This window comes from Bactrocera latifrons, unplaced genomic scaffold (genome assembly GCF_001853355.1).
Source record: "Bactrocera latifrons isolate USDA-ARS-PBARC rearing strain unplaced genomic scaffold, ASM185335v1 scaffold_72, whole genome shotgun sequence".
Lineage (NCBI taxonomy): Eukaryota > Metazoa > Arthropoda > Insecta > Diptera > Tephritidae > Bactrocera > Bactrocera latifrons.
This window is the reverse complement of record NW_017537401.1, coordinates 695,166-722,983: the sequence shown is the minus strand read 5'-3', so window position 1 is coordinate 722,983 and position 27,818 is coordinate 695,166. Positions and strand designations below refer to the sequence as shown.

At 37.9% G+C, this 27,818-nt stretch overlaps 1 protein-coding gene across 1 annotated transcript in view; it reads left to right on the top strand.

Annotated features, from left to right (window-relative positions):
* Nucleotides 1-25,830, top strand: part of LOC108976057 — a 170,579-nt gene extending 144,749 nt beyond the window's left edge. The window contains exon 11 of the mRNA XM_018944968.1: nt 25,115-25,830. Within this exon, the coding sequence (XP_018800513.1) occupies nt 25,115-25,185 (71 nt within the window). The 3' untranslated portion in view covers nt 25,186-25,830. The remainder of the gene's footprint in view (nt 1-25,114) is intronic.
* Nucleotides 25,831-27,818: the final 1,988 nt, after the last annotated feature.

Below are 27,818 nucleotides of genomic sequence, written 5' to 3'. Positions count from 1 at the left end.
ACAGATGATAACCATGAACTGTGACCGAACGCTGCTGCTGTTGTTGAAAAATTGCAATAGCAGCTTGCCAGCAGAAGACTTTACAATCAAGCTTAGAATGTGTGTGTGTATGTGCGTGGTTTATCTCATGAGATATTTTTGTATGCGTACATCTTTCTATTTATAGGACAGACTATATTTCATTGTATAGTAAAATAGTACCGTATTTGTACCTGAACGTTGCAACAATTGCAACTGACAGCTGTAAGCAAGTAGATACCAGCTGAGTGGCACACACAAATACATATAGATGTATGGATTAGGGTGTCTGTTATTTCTCTACTCGGTTATGGTTTTCAAATGCACCCTCAAACTTCGTTTATGTAAGCAGCCAACATAAGCAATTATCATATTTCTTTTCCCATATGCATAATGTACTCGTATATAAAAGTGATTTTTTGATATTTTGCATTAAGCAATTATATTTATGACAGTAGAGAGTGATATTCTAATAATATCTTTTCATAAAATCATTCCTTTAAAAGTTATGCGCAGTTAAAATTATACATCAAATGACCTGAGCATTAATGCAAGTGATTTATTCATTCTTTGTTACTCATACGACATGGTGTACTATATGAATACAGTATATTTAAATCATTACTTTAACTCCGTATAACTTTTAAAGGGATTTATTTATGAAAAAAATTACGGGAGCAAGAAGTTTTGTATTCGAATATCATCTCTTCAAAATTTTAAATGTATTTGCTTTTTAGAAAAGAGATGTATGGCAAAAGATAAAAAATTATTTCACGTTTTAAATTGAGAATAAAGAACTTGAATCCCGTAGTTTAAAATAAAAATTCAAACTTCAGCTGACATTTGCTGCAATCATTAATTTCTTTTTTACCAAATCTATAACACTCTTCACAAATACGAAAGATTCCTTATGAAGACTTTGATTGGTCAGCTTATATGGTAGCTATATTCTATAGTTAGTCGATCTGAATAATTTCTTTGGAGACTACAGAGACTGAACTTAGATACGATATCTCGTCAATGGAAAAAGTTTTCCCTACAAGCACTTGAATCCGAACGTTCACTTTGTATGACAGCTATATGCTATAGTGATCCGATCTTAACTATTTCTTCGAAGATTGCATCACTGCTTTAAGCAATATTACATGAAAATTTTCGTTAAAATATCTTCTGAAATGAAAAAGTTTTCCATACAAAAGCTTTATTCCGATCGTTCACTTTCTACGGCAGGTATATGCTACAATGATGCGATAAAGGCCGTTCCGAAAATTTAGCATCTTTTTGGTGAGAAAAGGACGTGTTCTAAATTTCTGGTCGATATCTCTACAACTAAGTGAGTAGTTCGCATATGTTTATATGCTTTATAGGCTTTCTGACGATTCCTTTTGGGTATTACAAACATCGTTGCATTAAATAACAGACGCCCTAATACACAAACACATATTTACACTTTTATTGACCGCAAAATCGCCTTATGCAGAAGTGTGTAAGGTTTTGAAAAATATAATGTCATTTTCCACATGCGTGGGATTAGACCACAGACTTAACCAAGCGCTAACACACATACACACACACGCTTACATAAACAATGCACGTGTCCAGTAGTCGCAAGGTGGTTGCTCGCTTGTATCTTTCAACTGCAATGCATTGCTTAATGCAAGTTGTCGGAATTTTCAATGACAATTTCACTATACTGCCATACCTCAAGTGTACAACACACACTGATAACGCACACACGCACACTTGTGGCATGTACTTGCCACAAATAAAATAAATATTGAGCATTTAGTTAAATTGTGCACACAATACATTGGCAATTCGCTTGTTATATAACACTGTGGCATCGTTAAATCTCTTTCACACTTGTCATGCGACTTGGAATTTCTATTGTCTCGTAGAACAAATATTGTTTTCCAACCTTTTCGAAAATAATTCATGCATGACAGACAAAAATACATTCACATGACTGTGGAGATATATTTAAGCAGTTAGAGTACAGTTTTGTTTAGAACTAGAAACGCCTTGCTCTAATCGAATTGGTCCAAAAACCACTACTTTATCTATTCTGTGTTACTCATACGTTGTGGTGTACTATATGGATACAGTATGTTTGAAGCATGACTTCAACTGCATATACTCACTACACCTTGAGCCAATTCAAAAAAGACCGCCTTTTTTAAAAATAATTACATATTTTGTTATTCTCTCTCTCTTATTTACAATTGATTGGTCTCCATTATAATTTTTTTTTATGTTATTTATGATTTATTTTGATTTTTCGACTCCTTGATTTTTATGTATAACTTCTATTAACTTGTTTTGTCCCTGTTGGACAATAAAGAGACTGGTTTACTATATTTGTAACCGAAGTTTGCCAAATGTCATCCAATGGAGCGAATATCAGCAAGTAAACACATCCAGTTGTTTGGATGTGAAATAGACAGTTCACTCATAAGTGGGGCTTGTGGTTTAGTTCTAGGTTAGTTTGCAACTACGTCATTTTAATACAGGGTTATTTCAGCCGTTGGTATTTATGTAAGTGCGGAACTGTTGTAAGATGCTTTGTAACATTTTAGCAAAGAGTCCGGAGTAGATTCAGAATTTATTTTCCATTAGTAAATAAAATACGAATTAAATTTTTGTTTCTTTTGTGGTATTTGATTTGTGTAAATTGTATTATTGCAATCACTTTACTAATTGCATTTTGTAAAATAGGACATTTAATAAATGCAAGCAAGTCAGAGAGTAAATTGAGACATATTTGTATAGTAAGTAGAATAACGCCACTTCCAGGCAGTCATTGTTGCCATGTGTCGATTAGTTGATACTTACAAATGTACTTGTGTAATGTACGAATTTTCGATATTCTTATAAACGAGTGACACCGATTTTATTGACATATAGTATGTCAAATTCATGACGTAGTAAATCAAGTGATAGCCAATGCTGACAACATTCTTCCGATGGTTGAAGGAAAATTTCTAAATACGTCTAAGCAATAGATACCTCAACGTGGTGTTCGAATGACCAAGTAGAAAATGTTAAGCCATAAATCCAAGTAAAAAAAATGTTTTTTTTTTTTATAAAAAGATATACAATAATAGACTTTACTCTCTACTATTAGAGGCTCATGTCTTCAACATGTTGATGAGGTGAAATACCTATTGCTTCTCATTAATATTAGGTTGTCAAAAAAGTCTTGCGGTATTTTTGCTAGTTGGCGCTGAGAGCGCGTAGTTCTAGTTTTATTCGTCGCATCGGGTCATGCTATACCTTTTTGGAAAGTCAATCGGTTAAGAGCTCGGCATGAGTCATCACAAAAAATTTACAATTACAAAACAATTGAAAAATCAATAAAAATACCGCAAGACTTTTTTTACATCCTATTATAAAGCTTTCATGGAGGCCAAAAATACAGGAGATATTAAGAAAGTCATCGATTGCCTTATATTAGTGTAGGGGAGCCATAGGTGGAGACTTACCAAAGGTGATGTCTTGAATATTTGTCTGATGCACTCCACCAAAAAATCTACATTTGCTGAGAAACACCCAAGGGCGGATCGGCATCTTCAGACTCCACCAACAATAGCACGAAGTGCTGCGAAATGAGCTCTAAAGGAAATATGAAAAGATGAAGGCTGCTCGTGGCAGTTTTTTCCATACTTACATACCGACAAGGGTTATAGCCTAGCGTGCGACATCGATATCTTTTTGGCCTAGAGGAAAACGCAGAAGATCTTCTAGTAGGCATTCACGCGATAAGGCTAAAAATCTTGACGGACGCAAGTTATCAAATTTGTAATAAAGAAGATGTGGTGAAAAGATTCAGACCCTTCCCTCCACCCTTGACGATTGTTCTCCTTTGTCGTGAACAAATAGCTGATAAACTCAAAGCGCTTTGCCGATTCTTGAGGGTCTGCATTGATTTAGATAACATAACAGACCGGCGTTTTAAGTTGTCCAAGGGAGATCCCTGCTATTATTGACGTCTTAACCTAACCTAACTATAAGTTGATGTCTGGAAGATGTCAAAAAGCAGACCTTAACCCCCATCATTAACACTAGATAAAATAATATCTATATCGTATTTTTTTTAATTTCGGCTGGAACGTAAAGCCAAAATTAAAGCGTTAAAATCGTTCCCATACACTGAGAGTTGCGACGGACTACTCCAGTTAGTATCAAAGTCTTTCAAGTCGGCATCTATCATATGTTGCCTCATCAGACTGCACCATCGGAAAAAAGTTTGGGTTAGCTTATGCAGTTGACAATGTTTTAAGCAGATCAGTCAGTGGTAATAATTTTACTAGTAAGATAGCAGAATTCTGTGTTGCGCGGTATCCTGAATCATATAAATTCGATGTCATTGTTATAATACTAGCGCTGCATTCGGTTTTGTAAACGTTAATTTGTTGGCCCACCTCGTCTACAAACTCGCCAAGCTTATTTAGTTCCGCCAGAAGTCAGATTTTTTACGAGCAAGAGAGCAACATCAGACAGTTTTTTGAGATGTTCCAAAAACTTCCAAGGCAAACCATATTTGCTCATTAACGCCTTGGTTAAGTATATCGTCTTTACGCAAGTTTTCGTAAAAATTGGGTCTGATAGCTGTTTGTTGTGTAAGGTTTTACATTCGACGCGGAAACTACTAAGGGCTTCGGATCGAATCATGCCACCGCCCGACGCTTTTGTTGGTTTGAGTTACTTAATAGCAGCTTTTATTTCTTCCACGTTAGAAATTTAACACTTATAGCTGTTAACTCTGTATGAGGCAATCCAAAAAAATGCCTCAATCATCCAGAACATATGTACATATTGATCTATAGAATAAAGAATCCTAGAAAAAGAAAAGAAGAAAACCAAAAAATCCACAGCAAAAGTCCATAGCAACATTTAATAGCAAGAATGAAATATAGCATACATTTATGAGCCAGGATGAAACAATCAAGCTCAGAATACTTCCATACCTGCACCCTTCGGCAAATTTCGTCAGCAGGAATAAATCGGTAATAAGCAGCATGATGGTTTTTTGCCTCGCTTACCCACAAAGAGCAGAAACAATTCGAGGTTCATATGGGCCAAAGCCGTTGCTATGACAACACACTTCACTACTTCAATGCGGCTTCTGCGCCTGCTCTTTCTTCACGCAATCTCTCCTTCACATCCAAGCAAACTGTTGCTGTGGCCGCAGCTGCACGCGTCCCAATGAGACAAATTAAAATTGCAGTCAGCGGTAAATGGAAAATGCAACAACAGCAAATAAGCGCAGGCAGCAACTCCCACGATGCCACAAAGCAAATGCTGCTGCGACTACTGGCGATGAACTCATATTCTACAGCATGCACCACTACAGCTACAGCAAGCAATATGCTTTGTAACAACGTGTCTGGCAGTGATGTTGTTGTCTCTCTAACTGCACTGCTGTGAGTTTTGCATATTCTTGTTGCTGACGTAGCTGGCAATAATTGCAACGACGACGCAACAACTGTATTACCTTGCTGCAACTCCAAGTCCACAACCCACCACAATGCAGGGAGCGTACTGGCTGAGTCGGAAACAGTGCAAATGTGTGTCAGGCGGTGCAGAAGCGGGGCCAATGGCACCAATGGTACCAACGGCTCAGACAACACAGTAGTGTGCACGAGTAAGTAGGAAATCAGCAAAGCTGGCGTATCAGCATGTAACTCTGCCACAATCAGACGAACTCTAGCTGCTGCAGCTGGCTCAACCGCTCCACCGAAACCAAGCGAGCCACACCAAACCAAACACTCAAGCCATGCGTTGAGTCAATGAGTCAAAGAGTCAACCAGCTGACTAACTAACTCAGCAAGAATCTAAATGCGACAAGAAACTACACTCTAGTTGACAATTTCCGGTTATTGTTGCTACTAGCAACAGCAACAATAGCACTTATGAAAGCAGTTACTAAAAAATAACAACAAGAACAAGTCCTACTGCGGACAGCCGTTTCCAGAGCTGATAATTTTGCAGTTCGCTTTTGCCTGTTTTTTTTTCTAATGGGCGGATGACTTGGTTAGCAGTAGAGTGCGAGAGCGAGAACTTACTCCACAATTCAAGAGAGATTTAAATTCTGAAACTAATGAAAGTATGTTGGCGAATATATATCCGCTTTAAGCGCCCACTTCTCTGTATTTTAAATGTGTTTTCGTTCGTTAGTTCGGGCATCGTCGTTATTATGAAATGAGTTTTCAAGTAGACGAGTCTTTTTCTCCGGATTAACTCTCCTTTCTCTACGGATTAACCTTCTTGATCGAGCTTTAAAATGGCCGCATCATCCGACCGACGCTTGATGAGACCGGTTTATCTCCGACCCATGCAAACTTCCGAGAGGGTTGGAGGAGGAGTACACCATCAGGAACTTTCGACCAGCTCCAGTTTTAGATTTCCTAATGACTGCAGCGTCTTTCAAGCGGAAGTGGCTGGCATAAAGTAACAGTAGATCTACTGCTCCGGAACACAGCCTCCTTTAAAGTGGTGACTATCCACTCCAATAGAAGGACATCATTATTGGCCTTAAGTTCTCTGACTGTGCGCTCAAAACCAATAAAATATGTTAGACTTCGTATATCTAGCATCGAGTTGTTTTATTACTCGATTCGTTTGGGTACCAGGTATAGTAGAAACCTGTAAGACTGATGGGATTGCTAAGACAGGTTTCAATTACTGAGGAATGAGATCATTTAAGAGCTCCGTTGTGGTTCACTACCGCACTGATAGGTCTGAGACCAATTTAGAGAGCCGCAGTTGAGCGGCCCAATGCCCTTCTTGCCAAAGGTAAATTTTAAGGGGTCTAACTCTTCAATGGTTTTGGAAGTTCTAACTGGACATGGTCCGATTGGAATTCATGCAGTCATGCAGTCAGACTGAATATCCCAACGGATGTCAGGTGCATCAGTTGTTTGGAAGAAGATAAGACAGAAACATTTCAATATTTCCTCCTTTAATGAACATCAAGACAAGAACATCTCGGATCTAATACATTTAGACATCCAGGTAAAAAAGCGGAAATATAAATAAGACACATAAACAGATTTGTGATTGGTTCATGTCGTCTTTGCCGATAAGTGTTATTCAACTTGAGGGGTTTTCGTTTGACTCCACAAAGGAACGTACATATTAATCTTGCCATTCTATTTAATTTATCCCCAACCCATCCCGATTCTATATCGCCCAGCTTTCGGGCAAGGAGCTTGGATCCATCTACGTGGACAAGAATCATATCACCTCCATCGCGACCAGCAAGCTTCTAGAATTGTGCAGAGTACTGGACCTTTGTGACCATATGGACGCAGTGGACCGTAGATATACCTCGATTATTTTCCAACCCATGATAAGGTGGTTTTATAACAAAGAAAGACTTGCATTTGTAGTAATTCTTGTCTCCCAATAAGAAGCTTTCCAAGAATCTTTCCAAAACGACCTTTAGCTTTGTCCAGCAGAGTGGTAATATTAAAGCACCTCTCCCATCTGTCTTAACCATGCCCCGTTTTAAACTGAGAATCGCCTTAAATCGGCGTCTTGATGGTGTCCTTTTAGAAGCGCTGCAGAAATAATGGCGGAACTCTTTTGTCGCTGCATGCAATTAACTACAATAACAGCGACATAAGCGATTTCAGCAGGAGAGCAGTTATTGCTTTACAGGCTTCGCATATACGCAGGATCCTTTGAAGCATTGCTGCGGCATTTATTTGTTCTTTGCTTTGCTTTATCTACTTTGGCGGATGTTAAGTGAGTTTAATTTGTGCGCTGCGTACACATACACACACACACACCCACACACGCACAGAAATCGTAGGTCTGGCAACACTGCGTGCGCTCTTTCCTTTGTGCATGCATAAATTGTCACGACATCATGTTCACTTCCACGCTGTCTCGGTTGCTGCAAGGTTCCCATCATCAACGTCTTCCCCGCGAGGCATTGCACTCTGTGGTTACTTCGTATATATGTATATATGCATCTATATTCCACTGAGCTTAAAGGATTTGAAGTCGCTTGCATTTCTTGCACTTCTATTTGGCGTTGCCTTGCGTTGTTTATCTTAGCTCTTCTGTTTATTCTTTATTTTGACGCCATTTTTAATGCTTACAATAATTATTCTTATATTCCATTTTCTCTATTTTCCTCAATTTTCTTCTTGACGACATTACTGCAGCGCATGCTGGCTCATTGTCTTGCGCTTTTTATTTCGCTGTTGTCTTTTATTTAAATGTAAAAATTTGAGGGAGAAAATACAATTAAAATTCGCAATTTATGCAAGCGAATCTCAAAGCGCCAAGCACTAAAATATCACACTTGAGAGTGCTGATTGTGAGCGAAATTTAAAGTTTCTAAGTGTGTTAATGGAAGCGGAAGTTCGGATATTCTAAGAATGCTTAGTATAAAATAATTTCTTCGTTAGCGCAGTAAATTTAAGAGAGACCAACATTTGCTAAATAAATTCAATGAAAGAAACTTTAAACAAGCTTTGAGGCTTCTTTGAGCGAAATAAATACTTATGTATATATTATTCAAGTTAGATAAGATTTATTAAACCATTATATTAATGATTAACTGAAGCTTAATTACGTCTACTTAAGCGATATGCCGACTGATCAAATTTGACTCGGACTGACAAAAACACATATTTTCGTTTATTTTAATCGACTAGAGCACTGTATGTCCTTTAAAGGTAGATTGCAATAGTCACAACGGTTTAGCTTACTCTCGAGACGTGAATAGAGAAAACGTTTAGTAGGGAAAAAGAATACTACCTCTACCAGGTTCAAAGTCGCCCGGGGACATCTTCTCTCTCTCACTATACTTTCATCAAACTCAGGCAACGTCTACCAAAAGGAAGTACCAGGTATAGCAGAGAAGACCTGTGAAGCTCTATTCAGTAACTACGGACGGATGTGGAAAGCAACCAAATATACGAATAGTCAGGCGGCATTGCTGGCCTCAGCAGCGTACTTTGGAGAATACGCGCCGTATAACAAAATTTCCATACAAACGTTTATTATCGCCCTCAGAAGAGGCGCCCAAACTTTATGCAGCGTATTTTGTTTTATCGGGTTCGGCAAATTTTTGGACCACCATTCGCTAGAAATTTTGAAATATTCCCCCATTTTGAAATCCTCGACTGCATTCGTGATAACTTAAGCCTCTGCGTGCGGAACCTACCCCCAGCGGTTTCTTCTCTGCGCACATATGTAGCTCTGAGAAATATGTGTGTGAAGTGGAGTCGTTACAGAAGAGAAGTGATGCAATGAGCTTTTTCACGGATTGATTGAAACTCAATACGAAGGTTGGAGGAGAAGTCTTTCATCGGAAGCTTTCAATCAGCTCTGGTTTCAGACGGACAGACCACTTTAAGGCCTGAAAATGTCAATGAACTCTTATTCCCGACTGCCAAACCACTTAAGTCTCTTTCAAGTGGAAGTGGCAGCCACCAAAGTAACAAAAGATCTACTTGGAATCGCTGACAGTGAGCTCAAAGTTAGTCAAGAAGTCAGCTCACTAGCAGTAGCATGAAGCTATTTCTCTATTGAAAGCGTCTAGGTGCCTGACTGCAGCGGAATCGTCGAAAATTATAATACCGATGATTGTTCAAGTAAAAGCACCCATAACCAAACTCCATCAGAATATTGACAGGGATTCCTCAGCCTTTGTGCATTAGGGTGCTGGATCTAGGGACTTCGCGCGAGCTCAGCAAGTCTTGATCAGCAACCAGCAGTTGTGGGTTCGCGAAAGTTCTCTGGCCTAGAGTGAAACGTAAAAGATTGATTGAACACTATCCCAAAATTTTTTAAAGCATAACTTGTCAATGTTACATTGAGGAGAATGGGGTAGAAATATGTAGATATTTTAATCTCCTTTATGTTATTTTATCAGACCAAGGCTGCAGCATTTCGGCTGGCATATTTTTTACGAAATGCGGTGAATTCGCTGGAATTAATATTAGTAGCCTTAATAAATTTTTGGCAGGCTTTCTGTCGGCATGCAAGCAGCTGTTTGATCCAAATCTAAGTGGCCTGTGCATCACAGACGTCTTTAGCTTTCCAAGTGGGATTATTCGCGTCTTCACAAAAAATCAGCCCATTTACCCAACCTAACCTAACTTAGATTAGAGTCGATATCTAAGCAAGTTAAAACATATAGGCCGCATGGATATGTCTATCATATTCCAGCTCTTCTAATTCTGTAAGTTGTTCGACGGATTAAATTCCATACAAAATCACGACACAAACAAACGCAAAATCAAAATTGTTGCATAATTAATAATCAAAGCTATTTAAACATCATTTTTTTCTCTCAACAGTGAGAAATTTTCATAACAAGCTCAATTAAGAAAGTTCAATCAGTTGATTAACATTAACCTTTGACCTAACCCGTAATGATATATGATTGCCAACGCTTTTTAGAGCAATTAAGTTTTTATATAGATACGCAGCTATGTATTCTGTTATAAGCACATACGTACATGTATATATATACATATCTGCTTCTCTCAGGATTATTGAAGCCAATTACAGCTAACATACCATTTAACTGTACTCAAACGGTTTCTATGAAAAGAAGAAAGTTTTGAGTCGAACACATGAAGCATTGCGGGCAAACTTAAACTAAGTCCTCTTATCAAAAACATGCACACATAATGCAATATTTTTTTAATATATCCACACATATTTACAAACAAAGTTGAAGACTAGCAGTCTGAACTTCATTTTTCACTACATGCAACTTAAAAAAAACTGTTTCACCAAAAATCTCTTCGTAATAACATTAAGCTTGTAGTTAAGTATATATTAGGGTGATCAAAAAATCAGTAAAAAATCAAGTTTTTAATTTACTGTTTAAAACCCTTTTTTGTGCTTATGATCATTTTGTAATGATTAAGTAGGTAACTTGGCTAAACAGCGTTCAAACATTGACTAAAAAATTTTAACAAATTTACAAAAATCCCTATCGTGTAATTTCAGATATGTTGTAAAAAAGGTAAACCAAGGATCTCAAAAAATTTGTACATAACCATACCCACAAATTCAACCCTCTTATCAAACTGAAATCAAAAAGTATATGCACAAAAATTAGCCGGAAAATATTTAATTTTTCATGAGTATTTCCTTGAAAGTAATCCCCACCAACTTATGACAAGCATTTTTTCAGTCCTCGAAACACTTTTCTTTCAGCGAATTTTGTTCCATCTCTTCGATCGACTGAAAAAAGATACAACGGAGCGAAAATTTCAGTTTGGGGAAGAAGAAAAAATCACACCGAGCCAAATCTGATGAAAACGGTAGTTGATCAACGGTACTCATTGCGTTTTCTACTTTAAATTCGGTCACAATAGTAGCTCGATGCGATGGTGCATTATCATCGTGTAATACCCAAGAAATGTTTTACAACAATAACTGCCGTTTTCGACTCACGCAAACGCCACAATACGGGCAAATAGAACTCTTGATTGACCGTCTGTTCCTCCGAAAAAAATTCATAATGCACCAAACAACGAATATCGAAAAAAACAATCAGCATCACCTTGATTTTTGAGCGGCTTTAGCGTGGCACTTCGGTTTCAGCTTATTTTTTCCCCTCCATTCCGATGATTGTTGACTTGATTGTAGGTCAAGCTCATAAACCTGGACTGATTTTCTTAAGTCGCGACTGTACTTCGGAGCATGCGCGCATTGACTGGATTCGGTAGAGGGCGTTCCTAGCTAATGAACGAGTGGCTGGTCAGTTATCTCCGAGCACTGGACAGTCAGCACAAACATTTTTGCGCGACATATTTCTTTCTTCTTAGCAAGAAGTCGAGTGTTTCGGTGGCACCAGATCTTTTTGGAGGGCCAGGAGAGGATCGCTGGTGAATGAGCAAACCCAAAATGAAAACATGCTCATTGTCTTTTTGACATCAAATGCATCGTTCACCATGAATTTATTCCTCTTGGACAAACCGTCAACGCCAAGTTTTACGTGGAAATCGTGGAATACGTGGAAAGAGACTTAAACGAAAGGACAATCGGCTCCGACAAGGCGACGCTGCCGAATAGAAGTTCCACCATGACAACGCCCCGGCTCACTTCGCCTTTCGTGTGAACAGCTATCTAACCAAGGCCGGCATCCAAAACGCGTCCGAAGCCGTCCTTGCCTAAAAAAGCCGATGAAAGGCAAGCAAGAAAGGCATTTTGAGATTATAGAGGGGATCCAAGCAATATGCACCTCGGTTCTCAAGGCTATTCCGAAGAATGCCTCCATAACGCATTCAGTGCTTGGAAATCGCGCTGGAAAAAGGAACCTATTCTGAAATTTGTTAAAGAATTGTAACGATTGGTTCAACAAATTTTTTTAAATCAACTCAGCCCTATTACTTTCGGGACAAACCCTGTAATGCACTCCATGAATGTGAGATCGGAACTCGCATGATCACGCATGTCCAAAGAGACTTGTTCACGATACTATTTTTGAAAAAATTCAACTTTATTTAGGCGAGTCGAACAATAACGCGTTTCATACCCAAAATGTTGAGCTCTCTTACCTCTCTCTAACACTTGCCTGACGATTTTCAAGCTGCTTATCCTTCACTTTTACAGAAAATTTAGAAATTGTATTTTACGATATGCCAATTTTCTGACTATTTTGGATTTTTGAAGACAAGTCTGTAAAGAAGACTATCTATTTTCAGTTAAATCGATGTAATAGAAAATAGTGGGTATCACTAAATACAGTTTCGAGAAAATCGCGTTTAAAGTTGTATTTTCAACCTATATCTTTGCAAATAATGAAACATTGAAATTATAAGAAGAGAATACAAATTTTTAATTTTTAGGCTAAAATACCTCATAAAATCTCAGAATAGATTTCTTAAAGAAAATTGCAAAATGCAATAAACCAATCAACATACACCTCCATAGCTCTTATTAATGTGCAAGCTGACGCCATCAAGTCGAACAACATACACTGGAACAACCTTATCTTTTGTAATTACCATTCTCCATTTAAACTGTGTGCCTAATACAATTTTCTTCTATGCGAATTGCTTGCAGGCAGATTTGAAAACAATTTTCGAACTCTCCCCCTTAAGCACAGAGCGGCCTAAGCTTCCGGTTGTACGCGTGCAACATACATTTCAACCGTCGAATAAGCTGTACCAACACTTTGTCACAGCAAGCCACGCAGAGTTCAAATGTATTAAAGCTTACTGAATGAAATGAAATTTGAAAAGCACATACTTACCTTTATATACACATCCTCCTATATTTGCATAAATATATACACTTACATGTCTATATATATATGCAATATGTACAACATTGCGAGCTGAGTGATTTTTTGGACAATTTTTGCGCTCCATGTATGCCTTTTGGTGCAACACTCATAAACGCCGTCTCACACAGCACACCGGCTCTAAAACAAATTTCGAGCATTTAAGGTCTAGCATGTTCACATGCCGAATACTGTCTAGGCGCTTAAGCCTACAATGAACACTCGCAATTCCGACTGAACGCACGCATACACATAAACACACGTGCCACAAGTGCATCTTACAGCAACACAAAGTTTTCACACACACACACCTACACAAACATGCTAGCAACCAAACTCAAATACTTATGTAGTGGTATATATGGGCCTGTGTGTACTTATATGAAATATGTAGAGTAGCACGAAACTTTAAATTTGTTGCATGCTGCAGTCGGTAGTTCGGTATGTGCACGCTCGGGCGCCAGATGAGGCCAGGGTCATTTTCGACTGGCTGCTTGGGTGCATGCATGTGGTGCCGCAACGCAAATTTAGACATTCATTCGAACACATAGACACCACTTCTATGTATGTGTGTGTATATGTGCAGATTGTGGCGGTAAATATATCACAAGTTATACGTGCTTACATACGCTGGCTTACATGTATGAATTTTCTTGATGAATGCACACACCATGACTCCATTAAAAGCATGGAAATTCTTGTAATTCAAGTTGTGTGCTATGATTTTGCACTTTGCCATGACCAGGCACATACAAACACACACACACACACGAGCACATGCCGGCATACATGGTGTAGTACTTTCGCATTATAAACATTCTCAGCTTTTCGCATGCACTCCTTTAGTTAGCCACCAGCTCGTACACAGGCGCAACTGCTGCTGCTTAATAATTGCGCGTGAGTGTGTGTGCTTGAACTGCTATACTATATGTGTGTATATGCACATGTGTGCTTATATCACTAGCGGTTGAATTTTATCCGAAAATAAATTCCGCTCAGCCAACAACGTTCGGCAAGTCGAGTGGCGTTTATTTTATACGAGCAAGTTTGCTATGAATTTGCTGAACATACTTTCGCACTGCTAAGATTTATCTGTTTGTATGCTACTTTAAAGCCACTATTGGTTACGGTGGGCCACATTTTTACAACGCTTTTCAAATCTAATTTTTCACATTTTTATATTTTACTTCCCTTTCTCTATCTCTCTCTCTCTCTCTTTTGTTCTCGAGTATTCCACTGACTATTGTTGTAAACACTTTTATAAGGCATATCAATTTAAGTTGAGTTTTGTGGTTTGCTTAAGGAAAACACTTTGGATTAAAATTTAAAGGCTTTGATAAGAGACTTTTGAAAAGGAGTTGTAATCAGCATAGGAAACTTCTCCCAAGACGAGCGGATTGTGGTTGTTATTTTGATTTATTTAACTTTTACACCAAAGATTTGAAGTTTATTCGAATTTTACAATGGATGAATGTATCGAACAAAGAATTTGTCTCAAATCTTCCATTTTCAAGTAAATTTCGTATGTAGAATCATTGCGAATGTTAGAAAAGCGTAACGGTGATTAAATTTTATCAAAAACAAGCGGCCCTCGAGTGGTACAAAGCCTTCAAAGACGATCGAGAGCTCGTTGAAGATATACTTCGTTCTGGACGACTTTCAAACTCTTCAACTGATGAAAGTATTAAACAACAAAGGATGCCTAACTTAGGAGGTTATAACACAGCACCGACTCCGTTCTCGATTTTCTAGCCATCCGAATAAATAATAAATATGGAAATAAATAATTAATATGTTCCGTACAGATAACATACCTCTATGTCAACCATATTTTTCTATGTTTACTCTGAGCCTTCTTTCCCATACTAAAAAGTGGGCCCATGTAGCGGTGCTTGCCAACCCGTTCTTACCCCCCGAGCTATGACCGAACTTTCTATGTGTAATAGTAACACCGCCGATTTTGCTGCGCAGCTATCAGTGTAGAAGTCTATAAAGGGCAGGTTTAGCACTAGTTTAAGAGTCGCTGATGGAGGTTTTCTTAGAGCTCCCGTTATGCACAGCACTGCGAGCTTCAGAGCCTTTCCATTGCTCTCTGGAAGGTGGATTTTCGTGAGCCTGTCCACTATACTACTGCACGACGGAGTTTTACAATCAATTTAACACCATTTTTGAAACCACCTTCGATAACATGAAAAGGAACTGACTCTATGCCGCTAAGTAAACTGACGTTGGGCAACACCAAAAGCTCAGGTATCAAGATCGGGAAGGACCATTTTGAGCCGTTTAATGCCAAAAGAGGTTTCAGACAAGGCGACTCCCTAACTTGCTTCTGCTTTGGAAGTATTCGGTTCTTTACAAGAAGAGGAAGGCCTCTACTCCGTTGGAAAGATCAGGTGGATAAAAGACTTGGTATATCCAATTGGCGTTAATTAGCGAAGATAATAACTCGGCTCTAACTGCATCAACTGTGCCTACGCCAGTAAAAGAAAACATATAACATTTTAATATGCTATTTTTGAGCAAATAAACTAACGAAATATAAAAGTCTATTTTTTTTTTTTAATTTTACATTAGTTGTGGTCTTAAAATTGCAAACGTCTCCATTTTCGGGTCTTTTAATAAGTAATAGCAAGCTCATCTTTGCTCGCTTAAAGAAACTTTAACTACTGTGGTCTCATAGACAGCTAAGTTCAGTGAATGTTAAGATAGGAGTCTGTAGGAGATGTAGGATTTAAGAATCTTAGAACAGAATAAATTTCCTAGGACTTCAAATAAAACCACGAAGGAGTGAGCTGATCCTTACTTGAAGCCTTTAAAGCATTTAATAGGCAATCAGACAAATTTTAAATATCCAATATATGCTTTGCTGCATATACTCAATAATGCATACAATTTTAACTTTGAGAACAAGAATATACACAATGTCACAGCTAATATAAGCTAGAAGATAGAATAATCTGCTTCTAGCACTAGTCCCTAGTAAATTCTTCTTCCAAGCGAGAGTTCTATATACTGTTACCACACCTTAAAGCGTTTATTATTAGTTCTCACTCAAGCAAACTTTCGTTTACTTCGAGCTGGTTGGACAGAACGTATGCGTAACAATTTGAGGTCCATAGTGGCGTGTGAGTAACTTTTTATATTTGAGATCCTTGGTGACTTCTTCCACTTAGCGCGAAGGCTTTGCAGTGTCAAAATGCTTTAAAGCGTTTAATAATAGTTCAAGCAAAATCACATCCTCATTTCTTTCGACATCGTTCAGAGCTTTGATATTTCGTTTAGACAGGGCGTATGAGTAACTTTTTATTTATAATAAATACAAAATAAATTGAATTAATTATAAAAAGGGAGAAATTCATAATATGCGCAAAATATGAGAGCAATGCCTGAATATGAAGACCATTTATATGTAGTTAAGCAATAGCGATCATATTTGACGAGGATGTTTATACCCTGAATGGGCTGCTGTCGAAATAAATGTTTGGTTTTAACGTCAAATTAAAACATTTAAAGGGTAAGCAAGTTTAAAACTTAATTTACATATTTGTACATATTTGTACTTTTTTCATAAATATCCAAATTCTTACGCAAGTTATGAGTATTCATTCCAGCAGCTGCCCACACAATGTTATGTACGTATCGGACAGCCATTACTTTCTTACACATACATGCGAACGGTTGCCTCAAAAGTGATGACACTGTAAATATGTATAGTCACATTTTCACTACACAACTGTGTCTTCACAGATACATACACGCACATACACATACATCCGCACATGTACTCGTATATAAGTAAGCCACTTGCTGGGTACTTCACGACTCAACAAGCTTCAACAACAATGATATTGTTTACAACTTGACAGTTGCAACATCAACCATAGCTCCAATAACAACAGCGTATAGCACGGCAATGTCGGAATGTTGGCCTCGTTGGTCGAGTGAACTCACAGTCAAACTGAGAATATAATAAGGAAGGTAGAATTAAGTGAAAACAACAAAAATGTACGGATATAATTTGAGGCACATAAATTGTCTCGCAATGCCTTGAAATTGTATTATAATATATTTTCAGAGTGCGGACACACCCTGGACGGTATGGAAACATATATGTAATATAACAGGAAATAAGTATTAGTAAGATTTATAGTCAACAAATGGAGTGCTTTTGAAGCATGCAGCACTTTAATTCAGTTTATTAAAGAAACGATAGTGTTATATTCGTTTACAACGTTTATATCGATGTTTAATATTTATCGGACAGCGAGTTGTAACTTCTACACCTCGCACCATGTTAGGCCAGCGCTTGAAATTTTGACATTATGCTCACTTGCAAGTATTTTATGACAGCATAATTAAGCCTTCCTCGGCGAGTATAAACAATTTGTCACTATTGTGTGAATATAGTTCGCGTTCACGTGACCTATGAAGTGTGCAAGGCGTACGGCCCAGCAATGAACACCTCTCTGCTGACAGTTGGCCACTTGTGCGCCACTTTGTTTCGGTTATTTCCATTATTTGCCACGTTTGCTTCTTCAGTTTATTTGCATGCGCATATTTTCCATTATAACCCAGCAGTGAAATTAGCTAACACAGTGCTTGGTCGCCATTCTCAGAGAAGAAATTTATATAAGCTAGAATACCCCTCTAAATTAAAAACTTTCTGTACAAAAATTGGAGTTAATCGTTCTGTTTGTTGACAGCAATATGCTACAGTAATCCGATCTGAACAATTTCTTTGTACATTGTACCGTTGCTTTGGAAAATAATATGTGTCAAATTTTGTGTAGATATCTCGTTATACAAAAAAAGGTGTCCGTACAAGAACTTGCTTGTGATCTTGAGTTTGTATGACAGCTATAACCTATAGTTGTCCTATCTAAGCAATTTCTTTGGAGATTGTAACATTGCCTTGGAAAATAATGCGTGTCGAATTTCGTAAAGATATCTTGTAAAATAAAAAAAAAATTCTCCAGAGGTACTTGATTTTGATAGGTCAATTTGTTTGACAGCTATAAACTATAGTTGTCCGATCTGTAAAATTTGTAGGCATATCGTAAAGCAGCTTTAGTTAAGTCTCCATGTCAAATGTCGTGAAAATATCTTGTCAAATAAAAAACTTTTCTCCAGAGAAACTTGATTTTGATCGTTCAATTTGTATGGCAGCTACGTGATATAGTATCGGGTGATTTTTTAAGAGCTTGATAACTTTTTTAAAAAAAAAAACGCATAAAATTTGCAAAATCTCATCGGTTCTTTATTTGAAACGTTAGATTGGTTCATGACATTTACTTTTTGAAGATAATTTCATTTAAATGTTGACCGCGGCTGCGTCTTAGGTGGTCCATTCGGAAAGTCCAATTTTGGGCAACTTTTTCGAGCATTTCGGCCGGAATAGCCCGAATTTCTTCGGAAATGTTGTCTTCCAAAGCTGGAATAGTTGCTGGCTTATTTCTGTAGACTTTAGACTTGACGTAGCCCCACAAAAAATAGTCTAAAGGCGTTAAATCGCATGATCTTGGTGGCCAACTTACGGGTCCATTTCTTGAGATGAATTGTTCTCCGAAGTTTTCCCTCAAAATGGCCATAGAATCGCGAGCTGTGTGGCATGTAGCGCCATCTTGTTGAAACCACATGTCAACCAAGTTCAGTTCTTCCATTTTTGGCAACAAAAAGTTTGTTAGCATCGAACGATAGCGATCGCCATTCACCGTAACGTTGCGTCCAACGGCATCTTTGAAAAAATACGGTCCAATGATTCCACCAGCGTATAAACCACACCAAACAGTGCATTTTTCGGGATGCATGGGCAGTTCTTGAACGGCTTCTGGTTGCTCTTCACCCCAAATGCGGCAATTTTGCTTATTTACGTAGCCATTCAACCAGAAATGAGCCTCATCATTATGTAGACCATAAATCGGACGTAAAGCGCGAAACACATTTCGAACCGAACACTGATTTTGGTAATAAAATTCAATGATTTGCAAGCGTTGCTCGTTAGTAAGTCTATTCATGATGAAATGTCAAAGCATACTGAGCATCTTTCTCTTTGACACCATGTCTGATATCCCACGTGATCTGTCAAATACTAATGCATGAAAATCCTAACCTCAAAAAAATCACCCGATAGTTCGATCTAAATAATTTCTTTGGAGATTGTACCGTTGTATTAGAGAATAATCTGTTCCAAATTTTGTGAAGATATCTTGTTGAATAAATAAGTTTTCCATATAACAACTTAATTTTGACCGATTAGCTTGTATGGCAGCTATATGTTATAGTATTTCAATCTGGAAAATTTCATCGCATACCGTAACGCTGCTCTGAAAACTAATCCAGCTAAGATTTCGTGAAGCTATTTTATCGAATAAAAAACTTTTCTATATAAAAACTTGATTTTGATCATTCAGTTAGTATGGTAGCTACTAGCTTGAGCAGTTTTGACAATAAACCACGTTAAATTTTGAGAAGATATCTTGTCAAAAAAAGTTTTCCATGCAAGAAATGAATTTTAATCGCTCAGTTTGGCAGCTATATGTTATAATGTTCCGATATCAGTTCCAATAATTGAACAGCTTCTTGGAGCGAAAAGAATGCGTACAAAATTTGCGATCGATATCTCATAATCTGTGGATATATACAGAAGTATACTGACTTTCTCAGTGTAGTCAACCTTTTAATTCGTTAAAACAATTAATTTATTTTGTAACTAGTTTCCAAACTAGTCTTATCGTAAATAATTCAGCATCCTACAGCCTGGTTATTTATTCGTGCATACAAATAGTGAACGTGCTATTTGCCGCCGTCATTTCCATTTAAGCACTGTGGCAAAGATAAGTAATTGTGTACGATTTTTGTAGGCGTTTAACCGCAAGCTTAAAGTCAACGAAATACATACATACTAAATATATTATATTTGCGGAAGTAGAACACATTTAAAGCATGAACGCAGGCACTGGCTGCCGAGCGGCCATAACAATGTAGTCTTGAGAGGCTAGCAAATAATGAGCAAAACTTTTGTTTACGTTAAGTGGCTGTAAGCGTTGCAAAAGATACAAAACAAGCATAGCCATGCTTGCACACGCATTCTGCATGACTTTTGAAGCAGTTGTTTACATACGCACACACACATACGCAGCTGCAGCAAAAACATAAGCGCGTTCATAAGCACACTGTCAACTCAAGCTCACACACGTTCACCTTTAGCGCGATTTGGCGACGTTTACCCGCGCATACATACAACTAAACACCCATACACACAACTACACACCCATACACACAACTACATGCTCATAAAAACAACTACACACACATAGTATAAGCTTACACGCATGTAGTGCCCCGCTTTCAACTATATATGTGGGTCAAGTATTTTAGAAGGTTTTCAACAGCCACTTCTGCGTTGGCATTTCGCGTAGCCCCGGCGGCCACACCTCGCTGACTCAGCTTCCACCCACCGTGTGGCACTCGTGTTGCCTCGCCAGCCATAACAACAACTGCATATTAGCGAATGCCAAAGCAACAACGGCATAGTTATAACAATAAACTTAACTTTCGTTTTACTGTTATACTTCAAGTTCCTGACCAGTCATCCTTAGTTATGCGCGTCGCCTGCGTCACTGCAAAGTTGGCTACAAACTTTCCTTGGCAGCTAATAAAGTTGAAAGAGTATTGCTGTTGTTGTTGTGGCAAATGTTTTACGTGCCCTTTACCAATTACCCGGCGTCAGCGGCGAGCGCAGGAATTAGCTGGAAAACTAAACGAAATTCTGAAATAATTTTAATTTAATTTAAGAGCGGCGGCAACAATTTCAAAGAATTCGTAGATATGTATGTTTTCCGCATTCAAGGTTCGCCCATTTCAATCTCTTGTTTTTTTATTGTATTTTCCTTTTCATTCATAATTTATTAGAGCGTAGTTTTGCTGGCGATGGTTGGCAACACAGCGGAGGGGGGAAGTGCGCAAGTTGCAACAGGTCGGGAAATTATTTGAGTGGCAAAGAAAGCTTTTATGAAGGCCCATTCATTATTTTAAACAATGATTTGTGTGTTTTGGTCATTGAGAGGCATGTACAGGCACACAGATGCGGAACTTTTCAATGAGACTATAATATATATAATCCTAAGAAATGTTTGAATTATTTAATAGATTTTTTTAATAAAATATTAAAAAGATCATAGAAACATATAAGTCGTAGAGTTAGTCTCAAAATCGATGAATCTCACTTGAACAGATAATTGTCTGTTATGTTACCCAAAAACTACTTAAAGTGCAACACCTCAAAGATGGACAAGCGTTTTGAGCTCATCACAAATGTATCAAGGCGGTCAATATCAATTCCTTGGGTTTGGTAAAAAAGAAAAAACTTAATTTTTTCGCTCTCTCTCTCTCGTGATGTGAGTTAAAAGTCATGACATAACCTCACGCGAAACTATAGAAGAAAAGCGACTCCGTTTAGGAGATTGTCACGCCGCGTTGTGACGTGATTTGAATAAAGTCATTTCTTTGACGGTTGCATTATTGCTTAGACAATAATGTCAAATGCCATGAAGATATCTCACCAATTGAGAAGTTTTCCACAAGGGTTGTTGACCTGGCTAAATATAAACAAAGATTATGGACTTGACCTTATCAACACGTACAAAAGAAGGTCAAATATCCCTGTAATGTAAACAAAGGGTCACTGACGCTATGTATAAATGTAAGCCAAAAGGTCAGTGATCATTGACCCCATAAAATTTGGTTAGCAGATAATTTCACGTTTTGGACCGGTCGACTGACATCCAAGATCGTATGAAATCACACTGTTGACTCTTTCCTGTGGGGATATGTAGAGTCTTAATTCTATGCTGGCAAAAAATTACGAGTGTCAGTTCACAGTCGAAATGATCAAGCAAGTCATTGGAAACTAGGAGGGAATATGCACAACATGGTAAAATATTATTTTATGAATTATAATAACCATTAGTCATTAAATTTGAAGTAGGGAACCTCGAACTGGACCACGCTTTAAATGTGTGAACCTATTGGACACTGTCCATTCAGAACTCTAACAATTGCGACGAGATGGACTTGGCTGAGAATATCGCCTATCACGAGCTCTGGTTGTTAATCAGCTTTTGGCGGGCTCACTGGTAGTCTATAAATGTAGTGCTAGAACCCAGGAGAACATTGAAAAAACGTTTCGCTTCCAATCAGATAAAATTGAATAACGGTACCTTAACTAACCAGCTCATTGACTTAAAAGTGTATTATGGAAGAAACTTTTCGAAATTACTATTCTTGCGCTCCTTGACTAGTTATCAGGCCACAGTCAGCGAGCTCACAGCCAGTATTGCCGCTCGGCAATACCTATTCGAAGAGCATTATATTTACTGCGCCCTCGATGGGAAGCTACAGTTGATGGAGAGCTCCCGTCAGAAGATTAAAATGTGGAGTTCCTTCCTCTTTACTTCGATCCATCTGTGAAAAATCTCACTATACCTCTTCTCCACTGAATGCACCCTGCAAACAAATCCCTGCCGGGTGTATAAACGGTGATGGAAGCGCCGGAAGAAAATTCTGAGTTATAGTGGAAAATTTCAGTGCGTCTATGCCCGAGTCCCTCTTATACCCTGTTTTCCTAAGTCCAAAGCAGCCTTGGCCTCAAAGTACTATGTCCACGAATATTAAAATTTGCCATCATCGAATTATTTTTTTCTTAGCTAAATATAAATTTGAAATTCTCAAACACTATCATAATTTCTCACAGGGCTTTCCCCTTCGCAGCAGCAACCAAGCATATTTACAGCAAGCGTGTTCTCTGAAACCGCCATTGTCATTACTTATACTGCAACTGCGCCACGCCAAGCTTCTTTGTGCCCCTATATACGCTTTATACCCTATATTCCCCGCTTATTACCCGCAAATGGCGATGCGTGCGCAAAGCGCTAATGATTCATTTGAAAGGTACGTGCAGACGGAAATTGAAAATAACTCATGGTCATGCAATTGCAATTCCACCTTAAGTACTTATGAAAAGGTTTAGCTGTGCGGGAGTTTTGCGAGAAAACTCGCCAATAACGCCCAATACAAGTTGCCACGTAATTTTATACATGCAGTGTGATAAGTTATCCAATTGCACTCATCGCCAAATACATATTTGAAGTGTGCTCCAAAATCGCATGATGCTTGTAAGTACATAAGTAAGTGTGTAAGTATATGTGTGCGATCCTTATGCATTGCCGTACACACACAAAGGCAAATATCATCAAATCGATGGCATGCAATATTTGCCCTTCGATTGAGATTTACATTGAGAGACTCGCATTTCCCGACGTAAAGCACTCGAGCATTTAATGCATTTTAAACATTTCCGCTTATACGTGTGCTTATGTGTATCTATGAGCAAGCGCAAGAACATTAGCCTTTGTTAACAAGTGGTAGCACACACACACATGCTTTGAAAAAACAGCGATTTTGTCACACGACGGGACAAATGTCCGAAAGTTGCAAAATGAAAATAAAGAAGCTCGCAAAAAAATAGTCTAAGTAAATAACTTGGAATTTCCAACGAAAATGTCAGCAAATGGCGAGCCATTAAATGTTGTAACCAAGTGCTACTTTAGTCCATAAACACACACAAAGTGCTGCCAAGGACAACCAGCGCTCAACTACTCGTACTCGTCCGCTGAGAGAGCAGAGGAGTTGGCAGCTGGTGGGTGGCTTGTTCGTGCAAAGTATGTCAACTTGATGTACAGCTATTTCGGTATGTTTTTGCGACAAAGCTGGACGACGTTTATGACATTTTATCAATATTGAAATTCTAGCTTATTTACCAGCAGAACAATAGCGATGACAGAGCTCACTATAGACTGCTGCGAGTATTGTTTGCAGAGAGCATTGAAAATCTATGTAAGCGCAATAAAGGATTCTGCCACGTGGCATCATTCAAGCCAAAACAAAATGGAGTATGAACAACATTTTCGATTTTTCAACTTAAGTGGTTTGAGAATTATAAACGATGGACTAATTAGCAAGCATTTGGCCTTGTTCAAGTTTGGAGAAGGGAGAAGTTGAGCTTTTGAAGCGAAACTGAAAAAAATAAGTCATTTGAAGAAGGTTAGATTAAAGGTAAAGTTTTCTGTAAAAAACTGTTCATCAATATTAGTTTAAGATACCGGACTGCGGTAGTGTTTTCGGGCAGATATGGCTGTTATTAAGGTGTCGGTAAAGCTCCTACCAAGTGCAGACTCTTTCAGGGAGATGAGCCTTCACTCCGACCGCAATGCGGCAATATTGAGCTCGTTAAGTGTACGACAAGATTTTAAGCCGTTTTGCAGGAATGTCTATTGGACAGTGTGTAGTGAGAACTTCTACGTCAAAAGTCGGCAATCGTCACTTCGGCGAACCAAAAGACATATCCAAAACTGATATTAATCCTCTCAACAAATTGCAAAATTAAGATTGAAACATCTCGTCATTTCTACCATCGGCGACCAGGAAGGCGTAGCAAAAACTGACATTAGCCGTCTCAACAAATTTGTGATAGACCCAAAGCGCTTCTTGGATTTGTAATGGTCTTATGTTCCATTGTACAGAAAATTAGGTGACACAAGGAGCCGGTTTCCTAAGCTGTCCAAGAGAGATTCCTGTTATGATCGACCACATAACCTAACCCGACATTACCTAAGTAATTTTGAAGCCTTTTTTGTTAAAGATTTCTGTGAGTCAATGTATGAAAACATTTGGTAGTAGTTTTATTAAGCTCATTGTTCAATTATAGTATATAATTGTATTTAAATTTAGATGCATTAGTACTGCAATTCAATTGATTTATTTGTGTATTTTCAGAACTAATGATGGCTTCTTTCGATTGCGAGGAACCCAACAATGCGGAGAAGCTCATGTATGATCTCAACTAGAAGAACTTGGAACGCACAATAAACAATTTTTAAAAGGGGAATACATTTTTCTGGATTTAAAATTGATTTTTTACTACATATATATGTACTTAAAACAATGAAAATTAGAATTTGGTGCAACAATCGAAGATCTATAGTATGACTTTTGGAACGACTCTCATTCAACAACATAGAGTTCTTTTTATCCTCTTAGAAGGAAAGAACAAGTCTCTTTGGAAGCCTTCCGGAGAATATATAAACTATACGAACCTAATTCATGCAATTTCGAAATCGTTTACATTGATTCGTGAATCGTTGTAATAAATGAACAAAGCGCTTTGAGCCGATCCCTAATTTTTTTGAGACAGCCAATGTCACTTTTGACTAAATACCTTCGACGAACCAGTTGAAGACTACCGAAGTCTCTTACATTCTATTGTATGGAGTTTGTCTGGAAAGTAATATAATTGATTTTCTTCCACCGCGACTGTCGGGGCGTGCGCGCAACGAGTGGATTCGATAGAGGACGTTCTTAGCTAATGAAGGAGTGAATGATCTGTTGTCTCCCACCAACTGAAGAGTCAGAATAAATATTTTCGAGCGACGTGCTTCTGTGAGTAGTGCAAGCCGGAAAGACCTTTTTGGAGGGCCAGGAAGAGGTAACTGATGAAGACCGTGCTGGGAAACTTGCGACTTCGACAAACACCGACAATGTGACTCGTGTGTGTAAAGTTTTGAACTCAGACCGTCGACTAAGTATTCGTTGCGCCACGACAATGCCCCGGCTCACACCGCCTTACTTGTGAACAGCTATCTAACAAAGGCCGGCATTCCAACGCTTCCGTAGCCGCCCTACGGCTCAGATGTGACCCTTGCCTGAAAAGCCCGGTGAAAGCAAGCATTTTGAGACGACAGAGGGGATACAAGCAGCATGCATATCGAATCGCAAGGCTATTCCAGAGAATACCTTTCTTCACGCCTTCAATGCTTGAAAGTCGCACTGGCAGCGTTGCATCGACGCAGAAGGACTCAGTCCTATTAATTTCCGGACAAACCCGGTAGGCTTCAATGACCTCGCGGTCGCACAAGAGCTAGTCATCAACCAGCGCCTTCTAAGTACAAGAGAGGTGACAATGGAGATCGTACTCGTGCCCGCTCAGATGTGTGCTTGCTGGCTCATCAATAAATCTACTGCTACCTTAATAGCAGCCACTTCTAGCCAAAAAACACTGTAGTGTTGTGTCGCCTTGTGGGAAGGACTCGCACTTCAATTTTCTCTTTTAACTTCAGCCCACCATTGTTCAATAGCACTCTTATGAACAAAACCAGATATTATATTATTTAACGATATGTTCAAGATATTATTTCGGCATCTTTGAATTGTCAGCCAATTCGGTAAGCTATATGGAGGTAGATTCAATTCTAGCGGCTTGCGTTTATGGGAATGCCTGATAGTTGCCAGAACAGGAAGATATAACTGTAGAAAAGTGAAAGGTTTTTAAGAGAAATGAGAGCAGAGAGAACATTCATCTCATTCATCTAAATTTGAGAAAGAACATAACTAAAATTTTAAAACTGGATAATAACGGACAATTAGAACAGTTAGAGCATTGTTTATAGGCACATATGTATGTATATATCATCCGCATTTATGTATGCAATGAATTAATTTGCATTCACAATAGATATTTCCATCCTTAAATCATGATGGCAACGCGCAAATTCAATTAAATCTTTATCAAATTCATTGGCATTGTGTTCACTCAACTGTTTGTAAATTTGTATAAATTCATTGTGAAACTCAATTAGCTGCGAGTAAATAATGTTTAAAGATAAGAAGATACAATGCTTGTAAATTAATATTAATAATGTAGTACAATAACGGTATTTATTTTGTTGTAGTTTTGTGTGTGATAAAAACACATGCAAACATTTTGTCGCACAACAAACATAGAATTTAAGATTTAATAAATATAACAACGCATAATTTTGTGTGTGTGTGTGTGTGTGTGTATGTGTGGGAGAGAGAGAGAGAGAAAGTGAAAATTTAATGCATTTTTCCACACGAGCAGTTTTTGTTTATGCAATATTTATGCAGTCGACTGTTTGCTGCGACTTTTGTTTACGATACGCATTACACTTGCAAGTAAATATTTCATTCACTCAATAAATAAATGATTTATGGCACTTGATTTGTGTAGAGATTTTTTAATTGTCACTTATTTACTCATGCGTGCTTTAATATTCTATAATATTTGTTGGCACGCGCTAATGTCTGCTGGTCTAACTGTAAATATGTATGAATTATATGCATGCTTCTGTGTGACTTGAATTATAAGGGGATATTATTGTATATAATTAGATAAATAATATAAATAAGTAAATACAAGGAAAATAATTATGCTACTGACACATAACAAATCTGTAGATAAAATCGATAGAAAAAGTTAGTAATATAGATAAATTATTGTAGAAAATATAATTGAGGTAGATTAAAGCATATTTAATGCAATTTTGTATATTGAAACTAATGCTGAATTAAAATTTATTTAAACGCAAAACCATTTGTGAATGTAAGAAATAAGAGTTTATGTGGAAACTTGAATATTTATAACTAAAGATTATTAAAAAATTATAACAAATTTGTGTTAAAG